This window comes from Paramisgurnus dabryanus, chromosome 21 (genome assembly GCF_030506205.2).
Source record: "Paramisgurnus dabryanus chromosome 21, PD_genome_1.1, whole genome shotgun sequence".
Taxonomy (NCBI): Eukaryota; Metazoa; Chordata; class Actinopteri; order Cypriniformes; family Cobitidae; genus Paramisgurnus; species Paramisgurnus dabryanus.
Genome location: NC_133357.1, coordinates 5,282,260 through 5,294,774, shown reverse-complemented (window position 1 = coordinate 5,294,774; position 12,515 = coordinate 5,282,260). Strand labels below are relative to the sequence as shown.

The 12,515-nt window shown below is 38.0% G+C and overlaps 1 protein-coding gene across 3 annotated transcripts in view; it reads right to left on the bottom strand.

The window, feature by feature from the left end:
• The window catches only part of src (v-src avian sarcoma (Schmidt-Ruppin A-2) viral oncogene homolog), a 50,540-nt gene that overhangs the window by 13,774 nt on the left and 24,251 nt on the right, over positions 1 to 12,515 (bottom strand). For 2 of the 3 annotated variants that reach the window (XM_065285215.1, XM_065285216.1), the window contains exons 2-6: positions 9,229 to 9,478; positions 9,040 to 9,139; positions 8,421 to 8,438; positions 4,754 to 4,852; positions 2,022 to 2,125 (exon numbers count right to left, since the gene is read on the bottom strand). In XM_065285215.1, the coding sequence (XP_065141287.1) occupies positions 2,022 to 2,125; positions 4,754 to 4,852; positions 8,421 to 8,438; positions 9,040 to 9,139; positions 9,229 to 9,469 (562 nt within the window). In that variant the 5' untranslated portion in view covers positions 9,470 to 9,478. The remainder of the gene's footprint in view (positions 1 to 2,021; positions 2,126 to 4,753; positions 4,853 to 8,420; positions 8,439 to 9,039; positions 9,140 to 9,228; positions 9,479 to 12,515) is intronic. The other variant, XM_065285217.1, reaches the window with a different exon arrangement.

Genomic DNA, 12,515 nt, shown 5'->3' with positions numbered 1-12,515 from the left:
ATGAATTGACCTACTTCTTCCTTTATGCAAGCATTTCCCTGACCTTTACATACCCTATACATTAAGCTTAACCAGAGGATGCACATTACACACAAACGCACACGCGTGTAACCATGTGTACTCTAGCATATAATCTGCCACGTGGGGATTATACAAATGTTTGAAGATGAATAAGAAGCAGAAGAGATATATGACACATTTGACCTTGTCTGACAAACAACTGAGAGAAAGGGGAAGTAAACTAAATGTGCACTTGATTTTAACCTGTACTCCCAGGTCCTGATATGCGAGAACAAACTTCCTCAATTTGGGCAAGGATGAGCAATTTCCCCGCAGATGTGTTGGTTCCTATTTCTCAAGTTTGTGTTGCCCTGTGTTTTCATTACAAAACCGCCTTGTTAACTGTCAATGTAGACAAGACGAAATCTTGTTGAATGCCTCCTTGGTCTGAATCCACTAACACAATATTTAAAAAGATGTTCCTGTCTCGGTGTTATGGGAACCCTCACACCAAATCCTGATAAAATGTATACCTTAAATGAACTGTAAGTTGCTTTGGATAAAAGTGTAAATGTAAATCAATGTATTTACATAAAAGATGTGACACATCACAGTTTGACCTATGAGATGACACCGTGAGACCAGACAGATGGTCGGATGGAAAAAAAGTGTTTATACAATGCAAGGCTTTGAACCGGTTCACGGAACGAAAATGAAAACCAGAAACTTTTGATGTTTTGCAAGGAACAGAAACAAAACCAGAAAAATATATGTTCCGGAACAGAAACGTTTATTTAAAATAATGGTAAACGGTTATTTTTTTCATTCTTTGACAAGATTCTTGTGCAATATGACTCTGTGAAGTTCACTTCTGGTCGTCGTTGACTCATCTGAGAAATGAGAAGCTTGCCACCAGCAAGTAGTCTACTCAAGCCCAAGTCTCTAATGCTCAATCATAAGAGGTAAATATTGTAGGCTACCAAGTATCTCAAGATGTCTGTTTTTTACAAATAAGTGGTGTAACGGATCGCAGTTGATCCGTGATCCGTACAGATCTCGACCGACGGTTCGGCTTGCATGAGATTCGCGGATTAATATGCAAATTTAAATAGAGTGAAAGTTGATCATTTGCAGGTGTTTCAAAGGGTTTAAAATGTTAACACTTAAGTGATTTTAAACAATTTAACCACAAAAAGGCGCTAAAGTGAGCAATTTTCTGTACGCACAGACACACATGTGGTTGAATGTGTCCGGCCAAATCCAAATCACACGTGATTATCCCTATGCCCTTCAAAGATCAGAACTCTTGATGTATAAACTTGAAAGAGAGTTGCGCTACTGGGTCTCATACTGTAGTCCATTAAAATACATTTGGTGACTAAAGCACTAAAAACAACGTCATTTTCACTTTATGTGGCGTTACTGTTTATGCTGCATCTTCTTCCGGAAGCGCCGTTTGGAATTCGTCCTCTGTCTGTGTGTGTGCGCCTGTTTAAGTGCTTTTAAAAGTGCATATACGGAGAGACGCGTTTCAAAAAGCAAGCAAACAATCTTTCTGTTCTTGACAGGACACATACAAACAAAATGATCTTGAAATACCACAGTATTCTTTTTCTAATAAAACATTTGTTTATGTTGGTTGCCAATAAATGACATGGCAGAAATTGTCCTTGTGTTAATTCATGTATAATGCTGAAACAAATGTAGGCATGTCAGAATTACAGTTATGCCACTTACATAATGTAGCCTTTTTTAATGTGAGAGATTAAGGAAAATTATGCAGACTAATAATTTAAGTTTAATGTCCTAATGATCAGCCTACTTATTTGTATGTCCCACAGCTCACATGGAACGTTATTAACTGGTGCGGGAACTTTATTTTTTGTTCTAACCGGTTCAGGAACGTCAATTTTAGGGTTAAACCAAAAACCGGAAACGTTAAAATACTGTTTCTGTTCGGAACGAACCAATTGGGAAAAAAACTGGTTCAAAGCCCTGATACAATGTTTATATTTATTTACCTTTGGTGGTTTCGCTCTCTCTGACCAGGAACGTTCCCCTCCTGTTGTCCAAACTCAAGAGGAGCCGCTCGGAGTCCCTGCGTGTGATCTTTCCAAGGTACCACCTTAAAAGAGAAAAACATTTAAAGGAAGTAATCACATGTTGGCCAATGGACCTAAACCACCTCACCACCAGAGGCGTCATGCCCATTCAAACTGAGGGGGCACCTGCCCCCTTGGTTTTTTTGAGCCAATGGATTTTGCATCCAACCTCAAAATCAAATAAGCGTCCATTAATCTGTTATTTGACTTTTAATCTGTTAATATGCACAATATTATACATTCTGTGCTGCATCCTTGTCACTTTTCGGAGATTTTCGCCGTTTTGATCGTGTTTTGATCATGTTACATTACTTTTATTCTGGCGGCAGCTGCCGCTGCAGTCAGAGCGCAGTCGCAGACGTCATCAGTGTCTGGGCGCGCTCACGAGCTCTCTGCTGTTGCTGGCTTGCTGCTGCATTTGGCTATCTGAGGAATTAAAACGTGTTAGAAACGCTTACAACATTTCCAAACCCCAGTACGGTAATGTGCAGTTAACCTTCTCTGTGTAGAAAATGTATGGTTTTAAATGTGACCGTCTCAACGTTATATTAGCAGAGATTCATCTTCTTGGCACAACGCCAAAGTTCGCCAAAGTTCACGCGGGCGCGGAATCTCACATGCTTACATGAGGTAAAATTTAATGCAAAAATCCGTTCCTCTAATAATTTTATCTAAAAATATTTTTTTAAATCATTATTGAACATTAAAATCAATCACGTGGCTATAGCTTATGTCATTTTCGTTGTTTATATACTTTATGGATTTAAAATTACATTAATTTTATATGATAATGTAGTTGTTGTGCAAAATGCATTAATGACACAATTAAACAAGCCATTAAGACTTAAATAAAACATGCCGTTTCAGATGTGAATATGATGCAAATGTGTCATTATTCCGATTGAATAGTATTTGATATGAAAGTTAGTCATCACTTTTATTTTGGAGGTTTTTGCATGAAAGCAGGGGTTTTCAGATTGTTAGAAATGTAAGTGCCATGGAAAAGACTGAAAGCTCTATAATATTTCGTTTGATGTCTGTGTATGCACAAATTTCTGTGAGCTGTTGACACTGTGCCCCCTTAAAAAAAATTGGTGCATGACGCCCCTGCTCACCACGGCTACTTTATTAAAATGTTTATGTAAATTACATGTCAAAAAAATCAATTTAGGATTTATAGATTTCCAGTGGAAATCAAACTTTGGCATTTGGGTTTCATGACATTTATGCCGTTTGTTCTTCACGGCTCATGGGCATCGCTCTCTGAACCTCACCTTTTCTCCAGAGTCAATCTGAGGTGACTGGCAAAGCAAGGGTGGAAAAATGAGTCATTATGTGTTTTAAAAGGAGGAACAGTTCGTGTCAGGAAAAAACACCGTGAGTTATACTATGAGTAGATCAGGGACCCGGGGTAAACAGTCATGTCTTTTTAGCAACCACCTGGTTTTAGGAGACATGCAGAGGGTATTTGATGAGATGATGGAGAGACACTATTTTAAGAATTAAGAGGAAAATGAGAAGAACCATGAAGGAATAAATGAGGGACACTGGAGAGAGAAAGAGGAGGATAAATCATTTAACACAGTCACACAGGCTGAGGATTGAGAACCGTTTTGGATCTTTCCACTTGGGGTGCAAGTTATACCAGACAGTCATTTTAAATATTGCACATTGTGCATATCCAACTCAAAACTTTTTCACGTCTTAAATAAAATGAGTGTAAATACCTGTACTGACTGTTTTTACATAAACAAATAAGATGTTATGTTAAAAAAAAATAAGTCAATTGCAAAGTCAGGGTTCCCACACCTTAGTTAACTTCAAATTCAAGGATCTTTCAAGGACTTTCCAGGTCCAATACCCTCAAATTCAAGGACTAAATGTGGATACACATTTAAAGTGAGAGCAAGGTTACATCATGTTACCTTTTAAGATAAATTGTTACAGTTCCCTTTCGAGGGAACTTGCGCTGCGTCACTGCGGTGACATTTTGGGGACACCTCCAGGGGTAAGTGCGTCTGAATGTGTTTATCAAATTTAACCAATGGTGAGGCTTAACGACAAAGACAGGGTGATGCGGGAGCCAGGAAGTATATCGCTATCTGAAATATTGCCAAAGACGGCATTACAGGGACGCAGGAAGTATGGCAAGGGAGACGCAGCGTCTCGTTCCCTTCTCAGGAAACAACAGTTACATACGTAACCCGAGACGTTTTCATGTGACAAACACAACTATGCAAAAAAGCATTTTGGTATGAATCAACATTCGCATATACAGAAGATATGTATGTATATTTTCATAAACTTCCCAGGGCGTTGAATTTTTTCCCCTAGATTCACAAACTTTCAAGGATTTCAAGGACCAGTGGAAACCCTAAGTAAGTGTTAGTAAAAATTATACTATAATTATATAAAATAAGGGATTATACAGAATCATAAAGTGAAATAGTAATGATATAATTCCTTATGTCTGCTATGCCTAAACATTAAACACGGTCTGAATGGAGACGGCTCAGCTGATTGGTTGTGAGGGGAATGTTGGATAAAGACGGCTCAGCTGATTGGCCGTGGTTTAGAGGAGGGTGTGAGCAAATTTAAGGAAAGACAGGGAGGAGAAGATCAAAGACATGAAGAGAAAGAGGAGGATTTACTCTTCAGCCTGGATGGAGTCAGACGGTGCCACGTAATTGCTGGGAATGTAGCCGCTTTCTCCAGTCGTCAGTGAACGAGCCAACCACCAATCACCCTCCCTGAGACGAAACAAAAACATATAATCACGGTTAACACACATATACCTGCAATACACCCTGCAAGGACTCAGATTAAATGTATTTGGTGAGAAATTCATTATAGACTATTTTTCAGTCACCCCAAATATCCTAAAATTTACTCCTGGGTTATTAGTCTTATATTATAATGAGGGATTAAAATGAAGCTATTAAATACTAACTGTACCAAATGATGTGTAAAGTACACATGCACAATTAGCAAAAATAATGATGAGTAAATTACATTTTTATAACAAACAATTCAATGCTCATAAATCTGACTATTCATTGAAGCAGAGTATTCATTGGTTGAGTCTTGATGAGGTTTGTGTGTTTTCTGTAAGCAGTGGGATATTATTACTGTAAATCAGGAAAGGAGGCACGACTTTATCATGCTAATATGGTGCTAACTCTCCAGGTGTCTTGTAAGCCTGTCTTTGCTTTTATAGCTTCATTAAAACAAACCCAGAGCTGCTGCATAATATCAATGAGATGTGTAGTGTACCGCTTCTGTATTCAGTATGATTATTGAGGAAGCCTCGCCTACATCTGTGTGCATGTGACTGACAACAGCCTTAAAGGAATATTCCACTTCATAACAATATTTAGTCAACCCCATGTCATACATGTTGATGTCTTTCTTTGTTCAGTTTTTTGAGAAAAACATTCCAGGATTTCTTCATATAGTGAACTTTAGTGACCTCAACAGTTTGCAGTTTCAATGCAGCTTCAAATGACTCTAAACGATCCCAACCGAGGCATAAGGGTCTTATCTAGCAAAACAATCATGATTTTTGCAAAAAAGGTACTTTTTAACCACAACTTCTCGTCTTGCACTAGCCTTGAGATGTGCCAGCATGACCTTACATATTACGTAATCGGTTCAAAAGGTCATGCATGTTGTATGCAAAACTACCACTCCAGTGTTTACAAGTGTGGAGAAAGAGAAAAGAAAATTTTCTTCTTTAAATATATCAACATACAATATGTCAAATGAAATATTGTATCCTTTCAAAATATTCACGAGAATATAAAAAAAAGAATGTTTGCTTTCAAAAAAAAGTTTCATCCTACCTTAATTTTTTCTTATTTTATCATCTCTCAAATATGGGTAGGTTTCTTCAAAAATACCAAAATAATTGCATTTCTGATAGAAATTTGATTCAAGAACGATGATCAAAACATACACAGAGTTTAAACTGTTACGGCGCATTCACACGGGGCGTAAGCGTTAACGCTTGACGGAAGGCTTGACTGAAGCGTGGCCAACAGTCAATCACAGTGGCCGCAGCACATGCTCCGGTGCGTAATTGGCTGGCTCTGCCTACGTTATTTGCATTAGGCAATCTGATTGGCTGACACTCGCGTTGCCGCTTGAAAAGTTGAGAAATGTTCAACTTCTCCCGCGAGCAACGGCAGTGACGTGCCCCCGACGGATCCACAATTCAGTTCGCCAGCGCTTGACGTCACCCATTAAAAGTGAATGGGAAGAGTCAACGCGGTGTGAATGCGCCGTTAGACGTGAGGGGTTGCTTCCGGGTTGTACAAGTTGGGAAAGAGCGCCATCTGGTGGATAATAGCAGAAATATGGATTGCCTGAAATACTCGTCATTGGCAGGGAAGTGTTTTCTCTTAATTGACGAGTTAACTCTTCAATAGTGATGCACCGATGTATCGGCCGCCGATATTTATCGGCCGATTTTTTATGAATTTGAAACCATCGGCATATCGGCAATAGCACGAGAAAGGCCGATACCGATTGTTTGTTAATTAAATGCATAAAGAAATCCATTATATGTAAAAAATTAGTTAATAAAATAAATGTTGAATAGCAAAAACCACCTTTGAAGGTTGTCATGCTGTCTTATTATATTTGTTTTAGCTTAATTTGTGCCTCTCTTATTATGTTTATCAGTTGAATGTTAATCAGATCCAATCCATGTTCATTAAAAATAATTTGATGCAGAAATAAACTAGCTAATAGATCAACTGTATAGTATTGTATACAAGTGTTTAATATCGGTATCGGCATCGGCCAGAAGTTGTCTGTTTAAATCGGTATCGGCCCAAAAAAATCCTATCGGTGCATCCCTACTCTTCAATGGTGGGGAAAGAGTTAAACTGCAAACCATTAAGGTCCACTATATGGAGATCAATCCTGGAATGTTTTCTGCAAAAAACTTTACTTCTTTTCGACTGAAGAAAGAAAGATATAAACATCCTGGATGGGGTGAGCAAATTATCGGAATTTTTAATGAAAGTGAACTAATCCTTTAAAAACACCATTATTACAAAACCGTCTCATTCTTGACTCTTTAATGCAACTAAGAAATTTACAATATCACACGTTTTCTAATTAAAAATATTATAATTAATATGCATGGCAAGTTTTGAAATTCAGAAGATAATGAATTATTGATGAGGACATGAATTAGGGATGGGCATTCGATTAAATTTTTTTAGTCGATTGTCGGGAGAATTAACGATCGACTATTGATTAATCATTCATATTTTTATCATAAAAAATAATGATTTAACTTTTATAATTAAAAAATGTTGAATACAAAAATACAGCGCGTTTTCCTCCATGAGACCTTTATTACAAGATCAACTTGTGGCAAACAGTTAAACTACATTTAGTTAGACAAACGGAATATATATGCGCTTGAATATGCAGTGCTCTAAAGCAGCGGAACAGCTGCGAGCCGCATTCTTAAACAGAGACTTCATTTGTTCCAAAAAATCATGACCTCTTCATAATTATTTTTTTGAAATCAAAACGGAAGGTCAGAGATAACAAAGTATGGTGTCAAATATTGCACCCTGGTGGTAAAATGTTGAATTGCTGCCACACAGTGAAATTCATTTTATTGCTTCAAGACCCACGCTACGCTAGGCAACGCAACCTGCATTAGATAAAAAAAAGTATTCGATTAATCAATAACAAATTAACGTCATCGACTAAACTCTTAACGATCAATTATCGATCGTCGATTAATCATGCCCATCCCTAACATGAATAGTGATTTTTTTTTTGGTTATGAGAAGAGTAAAAATATAAATACTTAAAAAAAATGGGGTGACTAAATTTGGAAACAATCAATGTTAAAAATGTTGATGATCACACTTCAGGTCTGCATCCCAATTCACACTGTACTTTTAAAACATACTAAACAACAAACACATGGATATTTTGGAAAATCTTTAGAAGTATGCACTATCCAGTTTTGTTGCAGTTTTTTAGTTTAGCTTAAAAATGGTCAATGTTCCAAATACTTGGTGTGCACTAATCGTAATTTTGCATATCATGTACTACAGAGAGCATAAAAACTGGGATGTAGTCTAAACGATGTGAAGTTCCTATGGATTATTCAGTAAGGTTCAAGGTCAATATGAAGAACAAATGTTTGGCATTATTTTTTTCTGGAGCACTTCAACAGTCTCTAAAAAGACAGACAAGTCAAATAAATAAATATAGCAAGAATGAACAGTACACACAGAAATGAAACACAGATATTGAAGGCTGAAAGGCAAAAGCAGATTTACCAACCTGGGGTTCAACTTTCTCCTACAGAAAGATGGAGAGCATGTAGAAGAAAGGAGAGAGGAAACAAAGTGTTTGGCGGTGATAGCAGAGAGCAGAAGCTTACATCCCACAAAAACGGCCCTTAACTTTTATTATAGAATATTTTTTTAGTGCTGAAATTGACATTGGAGGGATAAGAGATTCATGTACTACACTGCATGCAGTCAAACAATAAAACAGCATATTTCCAGGTCTCTTTTGATGAAAGCAGAGGATGCTACCGAGACAGAAACAGTAGTGTAGTACACTAGAATAAGGAAGTGAACCGCAGGTGTAGAAAGGAAGGAAAATGTTCCCTTTGGTCCAGGGAGAGAAGTGGAGGCCCAGACGTGCAGCTGAGCTGTTATGTTCACAGGAAGACCAAAAAAGGAATCCAGAGAACAAAAAGCCATCATTTCGCACAAATACTGCGCCGTCAGAATCGGGCAGTTCCCATGGTTACCGAAGAGGAAGAGGAGGGGCTGTGTTTAGTTCAGGGGAACAGACAGATGTAAGACGGGTGTATGTGTCTCAGAGGGCGTGTCTATTGGCCTCTAGAGCCCTGTTATTTACTGCCCGGGTGGATGTTTGTGTTTTCCCTTACGTGTTATTGACAATCTGGAGTCGTTCTCCTTTCCTGAATGACAAATCAGAAGCTGTGCGTGACTCATAGTCATACAAAGCCACAAAAGTGGTCACTCCGCCTATAAAAAAAAAAACATATAACAGATATTGCAAAATGCATTTTCAGAAAGTATGCAACAGTATGAACAACAGTATCAAGGTGTATTACCTGCTAGCATGCCCCTTTGAGGAGAGGTGATGCTGTTGTTCGTAGAGATGACGCCTCCAAACAGCGCCTGCTCCGCGTTGATGATGGTGGGTTGGGTGCCACGTCTGGTACCGTCCACCGGCGGGCTCCGGCTGGGCGTGAAGTTTGATTGGTTTGAACTGAGATGGTTTCCTCCAGTGCCATCGTCTAGACTACGGGAACGCTGGCCTATGTCTTTGGGTTTACTCTTCGTTGCACCCATGGCCTAGGCCTGCAGAGCAAAGAAAACATCTGTTAAAGTCATGATTTATGTATGAATTTCATGAGTTATTCATAAACTTTGCATAAAATGAAAAGCATATTCTGTTATAACTAATGTACAGTGACACTGCTACAGTAGTAGTAGTAGGTTCTAATAAGATCCTGTAAACCACAGCGACTGCACCTAAATGAATACTAGGATATTACAATATATCATTTCGGCATTTCATATCACATCATTGCACGCATCTACAATAGTCACATTGCACTTTTTTTTCCGAAAGGAAAACTATTCTGGATGCCTTTGCAAGTGTTGCACTATATGATAATGATTTAAAGACAATGGAGAGAAATCCCAGATTTTTGTGAGAAATCTGTGAGCTATAAAAGAAATGCAAGGCAGGAGTATAAATAGTTTTCAAGTGATCTGCTTAAGTCCTCCAGTATTTCTTACATTGCAGCATAAATAGCAGAAAAACCCAAAACAAAACACTGCAATGCCAGCATCCACAAAATATTGTGCGGGGCGAATATTGTCATAAAGTGATATAAAATAAAACAGACGTGGACCGAGATAGACCGAAAGATAGATAGAGAGATAGACAGAAAGATAGATAGATATAGACAGAAAGACAGACAGACAGACAGACAGACAGATCGATAGACAGACAGACAGACAGATAGACAGACAGATAGACAGATAGATAGATAAATATAGACAAATATAGACATATATAGACAGACAGACATAGACAGACAGATATAGACGGATAGATAGACAGACAGAAAGAAAAAATAAATAAATATAGACATATATAGACATATATAGACAGACAGACAAACAGACATAGACAGACAGATATAGACGGATAGATAGACAGACAGACAGACAGACAGACAGACAGAAAGACACATAATTACAGATAGACAGACATATATAGACGGATAGATAGACAGACAGACAGACAGACAGAAAGACAGACAGGCAAAGACTGATGGATAGACAAAAAGACAGATAATACAGATGGCTGGATAGATACAGACAGACAGACAGACAGACAGACAGACAGACAGACAAATATAGATAGATACAGACAGACAGACAGACAGACAGACAGACACATAAATATAGACATATATAGACATACAGACAGACAGATATAGATGAAAAGATAGACAGACAGACAGACAGACAGATATGAACGGATAAATAGACAGACAGAAAGACACATAATTATAGATAGATAGACACATTTAGACAGATAAAGACAGACAGACCGATAGAAAGACAGACAGGCATATGGATAGACAAAAAGACAGATAAATATATATAGATATAAACAGACAGACAGACAGATAAATATAGATAGATACAGACATATATAGACAGACAGACAGACATAGACAGACAGATATAGACAGAAAGATAGACAGATAAATATAGATAGATATAGACATATATAGACAGATTTAGACAGACAGACAGATATAGACGGATAGATAGACAGACAGAAAGACACATAATTATAGATAGATATAGACATATATATATAGACAGACAGACAGACAGACAGACATAGACAGACAGATAAATATAGATAGACAGACAGACAGATATAGACAGACAGACATAGACAGACAGACAGACATAGAAGGACAGATAGACAGACAGAAAGACAGATAAATATAGATAGATATAGACATAGATAGACAGATGGATAAATAGTTGCGATGTGTAATAGATATTGCGAGTTCATAATAACAGTGTAGCAAAAGTCTGATATCGAGAGTTACTTTATGCATACTATATACAGTTTATGTTAAGGTGATGCAAACCCCAAACACCTTAAACTAAATTCTTTCCTCAAATAAAAATCTCAATTTAAGTATAAACAGCACTACCTTCAATTCTAGAACAAACATAACAAACCATATAATTTAGGCAATCCGTAGTTGAAACTATGTCAAGCAGTATACATTACTGTATGTATGTATGTGCCCAAATGTAAAAGCAATTTTAAAGCAAAACACACTTAAGGTTTGCAAAACGATGACTGCTTGGTTTTTTTTATAAAGACAGAATCACTCAAAGCAAAATATTCCAGTAAACCCAGTGGTTGGTTTGTGTGACCCACAGTAGCTTAAGGTTGTGTTTGGTGAACTTTGACATCACTTTGGCTGAGTGCAGGAGATCTCAGCTGTTTCCTTTCACATACCAGTGACAGCCGACGCAATGAGATCCTCCTACAACCCTCCCACCACACACACACACACAAGCATTCATTTACTGTCAAACTGTCTGTCTGCCAACAAACACACACATTCCTTCACAAGTCCACTGTCTGTCTCCCCTCTGTTCTTCATCCCCACAAGCTGCTGCTTGCCCAAAAGATGAATATTCTCCAAAGCAAAACTCTTTCCCAGAAATCCGGCAGAGTGGCAGATTTTTAACACAGAATCGGGTCTTAGAGAAGCTGTTAAAGACCCGGCGGAGTGGAACTAATCTCAGTGTGAGTCTGGGGTCAGAGCACAGGTGGGAGCCCAAGGGGCCGGCAGTAACGGTGTAAAACCCACTAAAACCTTATAGTCACAAGACTGGAGTTATGAACATACTGCTAAGATATGCACTCCATACCATTAAAAACCTGAGATATCTGCTGCACTGACCCTGAAATGATATGAAGTCTATCTGAATCTTTTTTCTACTCTGTTCATGTCAGTTCATGTTCAGTGGAAACTGCTGAAACGGCACAATAAAAGTTCACAGTATTTGCAAACACCTGATGCAGATTTTGGTTATTCCCAGATTAAACGGAAAGTTCGGCCAAAAATAATATTAAACCCACGATTTACTCACCCCCAAGAGATGCATATGTCCATTGTTTTTCAGACGAACACGTTTCCGAAAATGTTTTAGATCTTTCAGTTAACCAAATGTAAAGTTACGGGGCCCACGTCCTTCAAGTCCAAAAAAATGTGCATCCATCCATCACAAAATAAATCCAAACGGCTCCATGATGATAAACAAAGACCTTCTGAGGGTAATC